Genomic DNA, 7,881 nt, shown 5'->3' with positions numbered 1-7,881 from the left:
GAACATGGGTTGAAGACTTTTCAATTAATATTTGTGAAGCAACTTGAATTTTTCAGTGTCTCATATGTTATATGGCAGGTCCTCTGGACAGTATTCAGTTAGGTCATGCAATCCTTGAACAATAAATTTAACTTCTGTTTGTTTGATTTGTCCATACTTCATTTGCATTTTAAATTTGTAGGGCGGTAGACTTTATATAAAAAAAATGCAGTTATTAAGATAAATGTTCTTTTCTCTCCCCTTTTTTCCATGGATAAATTATGCTGCTTGTGTGTATGGAAGAAGTCTGGTTACAACAAAGTAAAAAACCAAACCCTACCTTTGTAAGAGGAGATAAGGAAAATTCATAGAAAAGAGAAAGCAGTAGCAGTACAGAGAGATTCCTCATTCTTAGCTGTCATTTGCAGTACAATAATGTGAATCCATAATTTCTTACTACTGTTTCATGTTAGTAGAAAGACATTTTGCTTACTTCAGCATGATGGTTTTTAAGTTCGGGTAAGTAGTTTGTGTGTTTTGATAAGGTATCACTTGCATATCTACTTTTGGCTTTTATCTGATCTTCAAAGAAAGTATTCCTGACAGCTTTGATTAGCATTGGAAGAATTCTAGACAACGGGAGTTTTTAAAATGTTATGGTGACTTATTTTGTCAGATGAAAAAGGAGCTTTGGATCAGAAACCTTTGAAGCCACAAGCTCCTCAAGTACCACCCAAGAAGCCTATTCCTCCAAGCAAGACGAACAGCTTACTGAGAGCAGGACTCCTGCACCCAAAACGTCCAGATAAACCTGTTTTGCCATCATCTGTATCCAAGTCAGTATAACTTAAATCATATATTTTCATTTGGTTTGTTGTTCCATCTTCCTTCATGGATGTGGTGGGGAGAAATGTGTGCTTGAAGGGTGAAAAGGATGCAAAGATAAGTTTACCCTACATCTACCAGTGTCTTGGTTCTCTGACTCTATCGGTGTGAACTTACAACTTCCTAATTCTTCAAGACGTTGAATCCATCTCAGAATAAATACTACAGCGTAACCAACTACGAGGCAGATGAAGTTACAGATCTGTGGACTACGTTGCTTTAAGCCTTCCCCTAATGTTGTAGCTACAGTAGCAGTATGGTGTAAAAGAATCTGTGGACATGGTACTTGGGAATTATTACAGTGTTGGAAGAAAAAATGAACATTTGAGCTTCATCAGTGTTCAATGTTTCAACACTTTATATAGAATAAGAGAGATAGGAAGAGTTGAGGACAGTTACTCCCTGTACTTAAGATACTCAGTGTTGCTCACGTGCTTTTATGGGGAAGAAAGTACTTGTTACAGAACTGCATCCAGTCTGTGTACTCTGTCTTGAGTATTCTTAGTTGAGTTTCTGGACAAACAGGAGAGTAATAGAAAGTAACCACTCACTATTTCTTTTAGATCCAGTTAAAATTTTTTCTCAGGAGTTTGGAAAAATTATTTATGGTATTTCACTAAGGCTAACTTAGCATCGCCCACGCATAATTTCCCTTCCTGTCTCCATCAAAGTATTTGCTAGATCCTTACCCAAGACTGTAAATAAACTGCTGATGGGTAACTGCCCCTTTGGGATGTTTAGTTGACTTGAAAGAACCATGAGAAAGTAAGGTTATGATGCACTTGGTCTTGTACAAATAATGGAGCAAACAGCTGCCTCATCAAAAAGGTTGTCCCTTAAATACCTGCTCAGTGGATGAGGGAAAGGCTGTGGACGTTGCCTACCTGGACTGTAATAAAGCCTTGGACACCATTTCCCACAGCATTCTCCTGGAGAAACTGGCTGCTCATGGCTTGGCTGGGCTTCCCCTTTGCTGGGAATAAAACTGGCTAGATGGCTGGGCCCCAGAGTTAAGTCCAACTGGTGGCTGGTCACAAGTGATGTCCCCCAGGGCTCCGTACTGGGGCCAGTTCTGTTCAACATCTTTATCAATGGTCTGGATGATGGGATCCAGTGCACCCTCAGTAAGTCTGTGGGCATGATGAAGCTGGTCAGGAGCCTAGATCTGCTTATGGATGGGAAGGCTCTAGAGAAGGATCTGGACAGGCTGGACTGATGGGCTGAGTCCAGTGGGGTCAGGTTCAACAAGACTCAAGTGCCGAGTTCTGCACTTGGGTCACAACAACCCCAGGCAACGTACAGACTTGGGGAGGAGCGGCTGGAAAGCTGCCTGGTGGAAAAGGACCTGAGGGTATTGGTAGGGAACCACCTGAACCTGAGCCAGCGGTGTGCCCAGGTGGCCGAGAAGGCCAAGGGCATCCTGGTGTGTGTCAGGAATGGTGTGACCAGCAGGAGTAGGGAAGTGATCACGCCCCTGTGCTCGGCACTGGTGAGGCCGCAGCTCGAGTACTGCGTGCAGGTTTGGGCACTGCAGTATAAAAAAAGACACTGAAGTGCTGGGCTGGGTCCAGAGAAGGGCAGTGAAACTGGTGAGGGCTCTGGAGCACAACTCTTACGGGGAGCGGCTGAGGGAGCTGGGATTGTTTCGTTTGGAGAAGAGGAGGCTGAGGGGAGACTCTCTACAGCTGCCTGAGAGGAGGCCGTAGTGAGGTGGAGATCGGTCTCTTCTCGTAACAAGCAACAGAACAAGAGGAAATGGGCTCGAGCTGCACCGGGGAGGTTTAGATTGGATATTGGGGAAGATAAGTTTCCTGAAATGGTTTTCCAGCACTGGAACAGGCTGCCCAGAGAAGTGGTGGACTCACCATCCCTAGAAGACATGTCAATGTGGTGCTCCGGGACAGTTGGACTCGATTTTTCAGTGTAAAGGATTCTGATTCTATTTTTAAGCTGTAATATCAATGATGGCAAGAATTGTAAAGGAAAATGTTTGTTTGTTTTGGTGTTTGGGTTTGTTTTTTTTTTCCTTAAGCCTTAGACGGTGTGGCCAGACATGCAAAGAATGCGTGGTAGAATAAAAGCCATATATATAAGATAATTTATTCTACACTCAGATATAACTTGTTCTTGGCAGGTTTTTTTTCTTTGCAAGAAGATTTTGATGCCAAGGATTTTGAGTACGTTTCTAAATATTTCAAGAGATCTTACTGAAGGTGCTATTCAGCTCTCTTCTGTTGCACTGAAGTGTAGTATTTTGGACTTAAGTGCCAAAATGTGTCCTGTAGTAAAAGTTTTTGGGTTATTCTTACAAGGGGATTGCGCATAGTTGACAACTGAAAGAGTTAGAACAGAAGAATTGGCTTTTAGAGGACTAAAATTGCTCTCTGAAAGACTTGAATTTAAACAAGGCTTTAGGAAATTCTAAAATCTACTGGAATTTTTCAGTTTATTTCAAATTGTTGGTATGTTTAACTTGTAAACTATTAGATCTCTTGACTGGGTATGTTTTGTTTTGTTTTGTTTTGTTTTTTAAACTGCAGATCTAATGGAGAAGTTGTTTCTCTTCGACCGAAATCTGAAGTTGAGCCAGTAGGAAAACCAAAGTTAGACTCTGAACCAGTACTACTCAGACCAAAATCAGTAGAGGTAGACTCACTTGTGGTAAAGAGCTCTAAAGAATCAGGTAAGAGAAGAATAAAGCGTTCTTTTGGGTCTCTCTGTTAGAATTGCAGCCTTTAACAAGGTTAGAAGGAGCATTTTAAATAATTTACTCAAAATGACACAGAATGCAGTTTTGCCTGTTCAGCAGAACGTACATTTTTATTATTTTTAGAGCTGCTGTAGGGAGCTGAAGGTAAGTGAGCAAGTGATGAACGGGTGTCAGGAGGCTCTTTGGATGTAGCTGCTAAGCTTTGTTTTGTAATAGATGACAGGAAGGGAGAGGCTTAGGTAATGGTTTGATCTTTTAATTCGAAAGCATGTTTTTTTTGCTGCCACTTTTATCTTGCATATTTATGAAATTGTTTTCCTTACTGGCTGGTTCTGTTTGTTCTGCTCTTGCATTTCGGATGACTTCTGCTTTTCTAGCTAACTTGCATATTTTTAGCAAGGCCATTTCCTTCAGCATTCTGTGATTAAGTTCCTAGCTGTTCTAGGTTATGACTTTATCATACCTTAAATTTAGGCCGTCATGGAGCACTGGACATTTGAATTTCATGCTTATGGCTTTGTTTGATGCACCTTGAGCCAAACCTGGCATGTCTTGAAATCCAAACTTGTCCAGTAACAACCTTGATGCTAATTAAAGGACCCACATTGATGATCAGGCTTTCTGATCTGTTATATAGTTACCTTTTGTGCTTTACTGACAGCAAAACTGGTTCAGTCCTCTTGTGGGTCTGCTAGGCAGAGATTTTTTTGCTGTGGGCATAGTTATTTTTTAAAACTCTCAGTTGTTTTTATATGATTAACTACTGCAGAGGAAGCTTTAGTAAATTATACCTACAGTGTTTGGCTTGCAGGTCTCAAATGCAACCTTTCCTCTTGAAAGAGGCTGTAGTAATAATACATTTTGAAATTTTATAGCCTAGTTTTTATTTTTTTTAGGCCAATTGCAATATTCAGGTTGTAGAATAGTTGGCCCTAAAGTGTAATAAATACATGTGGGGGAAAAAAAATGCATTAAAAAAATGAAGTGGTTTAGGAGTAGACAAGAGTACTCCTGATTTTTCAGTTAACATGTTAAAATATGCTTCTAAGCTTAAACATTTTGTATAAGGAAAGATTAGTTAGTGAATATTTTTAGTACAGAAGTTACTTTTTTTTTTTTTGAGCCACAAAAAAATGGACTACTCTAGGTATTAAAGTATCCTGGAAATATTAGAAATATTAACAGCCTTGCCCTAAAGTATTTGTAGGCTCTTTTTTTGTTCCCAAGTAACATCTGTGCATATGTTGTGAAACACCATATTTTGAATTGGCAGTTTAACTATTGCCTCTTTAAAGGTGAGTTTGAGTGAGGGTGTGGAAGAAGCACTTTCAGGCCAAAGTAAGCTGAGAGATGAAAGAAAAATGGACAACCTAGCCTTAACCATGTAAGCCTTATCCTAGTCCTTCAGTGTTTGCCTCTAGGATTGTGCTAGGTGTGTTACTACACGGTGTAGTATCCTTTACCCACAGGAAAAAAACTCCCCATGAAAACAAAAGGCATATCTTCTTTTTTCTCCAAGTACAGTTTGTCATCTTTAATAATGGGAGTGGCAACATCATAGCTAGGTTATTAGATATTCATATGTGTAAAACCTAATTTTATACAGATTTAGAAAAAAATAATCTATGAATTCTGTTTTATTAACATGAGATTTTACGGGCTTGTGGAGAAATTCAAGATTTTAATACCTAGATGGCGCAGGGCAGAGGGCTGCACAGCAAGCGAGTGGGTGAGGTCTGTTCAGTGGTCTCTGTTTGATGCAAAGCAAAGGCTGCTCAAGCAGTCAAGGAGCTGCTACTTAAGGAAAACTTCAAAAATCCTCTGTTATGCCTTTGTTTAAAATGATCTGCATGAGTCACGTGTAGTTTTACTACTGAAAAGAGACTAGTCCAGACTCCTGCCAGTAAAATGTAATGAATTTTATGCACTGTGTTACTAAAGATGTAATGCTCTGTGCAGCAGCTAAGGCTGTGTAAAACTCCAAAGATGTTGAGTCCTTATCTAAAGTTTAAGACTATTTAATCTTACAAGAACTAGAATAGATACTAAAATGTGGGGGAAATTATATGGCTTAGGTTGGCAACTGCATTACCAGAGTATTAATATTTTTTCTCTCCCTTTAGATTGAGGTCCTGAAGGGATTGAATTTTTCAGAAAACCAATTTCTTTAAGCATGGGTCCTATTTTTTTTACATTTAGTTTGACCACGAAGTGTGATGTAGATTGAGCCACTTTCAATTTAGCATAGGGAGAAGCTGGAAATACTCTGTAAGCTAGATACCAAAATTAGGCCCCCAGCCATCAGATAAGGACAAATGCTCAAAAACATTGATCATGTTGAAATACCTTCTCTTAAAGCTTTATTTGAAAAATTGCATAAATGTTTCACTGTTCAATTAAAATATTGTAAAAGACTAAAGCTGTAATACTAGCATGCTGAACACGTAAAGCGATTCTGTTTCTTCTACAAATGTTTCTTTTTCCTGCTTTGTAAAATAATTTTTTTTGTTCAGAATCTTTTTCTAGACATTCCTCTCCTTGACTTTTCTTTCCAGATTTTGTTTCCTATCCTGTTTGCCATGTTTCCCTTCTTACGTGTCAGGAAATTACCCTACCCTTCTCCATTTTGGTAAGATAACAATCTATAAGGAAATCCAAATGCTTTATGCCATGCACGTAGCATCTTCGTAACATCATGAGTGTAATTTTCAGTTGCAGTTATTGATAATAAAATTTTGGGGTTTCAGTTTAAAATGCTTTTTTTATTTGTTTGAATGCTCATTTTCCTTAGCTGTTAAAGAAGTTACCTCTAAGTATACTTTTCAGTTAGGAACGTTTGGGGATTAAAAAACATAAAGTAAGGAAACCTTTAGAATTCAGCTGCTGAGAAGCCAAACCTAGTGTCTATAGCAAAATGTGTTCAATACTTGTAGCACTTCTGATGTGTGTAGGTTGAATGGCTTTATGTTCCTGTACACAAAAATCAAACAATTATGAAGCCTTTAGGTACTGAATCCACTAGTGTTGGCTGTTTACTATCGCAAGTCTTGGAAAATAGTGTTTTTCAAAGTTGCGTATTAAGGCATGTGCTTAACTGTAGCAAATACCTTACTATTGCTCCATTGCAAATTTAAATACTCCAACACTTATATCTGTCCCCTAAATTCTTCAAGTGCAATTTCAGCAAAATGAATAATAGGACAACGGGCTGCCATCTGCTCTCACTCTGCAGCTTAATGTGAGGTCTTGTCTTCTTAAATATTGGATCAGTTTTGTGTCTGTTGTGGTTTTTTAAACAGCAACCACATGAGATGATGGAACTATAATTTCTTTAGACCCTCCTTCAGCTTTGCTTCTTTTCATGAAGGCGCTTTTTTTAAGACAAACTGCTGTGAATGCACTTGAAGCATTCACAAATCTTAATGAAACCTCTCACCTAATTGTATCTGTTAAAGTTCCTAACGGTTCTGTTGTGATCTATGGTAAGCTTGCAGAAACCACATTTCTAATAGTCTGTCCTAAGTAACTGTTTAAGCTTTAGCTCATCCTTCTAGAAATAAAGGTGCTCTTGCTCAGCCTTAAAATAAATGGGTTTTTTTGATTCAAATTATGCGTAGATGTGTGATATCACTCATTTGGCACTATGGTGGGATTTCCTTTAACAGCTACTCGCAGGCAGTCTGCAAGAAAGTTAATTGATAAATCATTTAATTGATTGAAGTGGGTGTAAACTTTGAACTGGTCACGAGTGGTGTCCCCCAGGGCTCAGTACTGGGGCCAGTCCTGTTTTCAGCAGTGATTTGGCCGGGAGGATGGAGTAAGTCTGCAGATGACACCAAGCTGGGTGGAAGTGTTGATCTGCTTGAGGGTAGGGAGGGTCTGCAAAGGGATCTGGACAGGCTGGATCACTGGGCCAAGGACAGTCACATGAAATTCAGTAAGATCGAATGCCAGATCCTGCACTTTGGCCACAACAACCCCCTGCAGCGCTACGGGCCTGGGGAGGAGTGGCTGGAGAGCTGCCAGGCAGAGGGACCTGGGGTTGTTGATGGACAGTGGCTGAACAGGAGCCAGCAGGGTGCCCAGGGGGACAAGAAGGCCAACGGCATCCTGGCCTGGGTCAAGAATAGTGTGGCCAGCAGGAGCAGGGAGGTGGTCACTCCCCCGTACTCTCCTTTGGTGAGACCCCACCTCGGTCCTGTGCCCAGTTCTGGGCCCCTCACTACAAGAGGGACATCGAGGTGCAGGAGAAGGTACAGAGGCGGGTCACCAGGCTGATAAAGGTCTTAGAACACCAGTCGTATGAC

At 40.2% G+C, this 7,881-nt stretch overlaps 1 protein-coding gene across 1 annotated transcript in view; it reads left to right on the top strand.

The window, feature by feature from the left end:
• Positions 1-655: 655 nt before the first annotated feature.
• The window catches only part of LOC104278826 (CD2-associated protein-like), a gene marked incomplete at its 5' end in the record, with an annotated part of 14,645 nt that continues 7,419 nt past the window's right edge, over positions 656-7,881 (top strand). Inside the window, 2 exons of the mRNA XM_009875921.1 lie at positions 656-815; positions 3,405-3,547. Coding sequence (XP_009874223.1) covers positions 656-815; positions 3,405-3,547 — 303 coding nt within the window. The remainder of the gene's footprint in view (positions 816-3,404; positions 3,548-7,881) is intronic.

This window comes from Apaloderma vittatum, unplaced genomic scaffold, assembly GCF_000703405.1.
Source record: "Apaloderma vittatum isolate BGI_N311 unplaced genomic scaffold, ASM70340v1 scaffold8489, whole genome shotgun sequence".
NCBI classification, from domain to species: domain Eukaryota; kingdom Metazoa; phylum Chordata; class Aves; order Trogoniformes; family Trogonidae; genus Apaloderma; species Apaloderma vittatum.
Note: the sequence above shows the minus strand (reverse complement) of the source record. Positions and strands in the feature narration are given on the sequence as shown.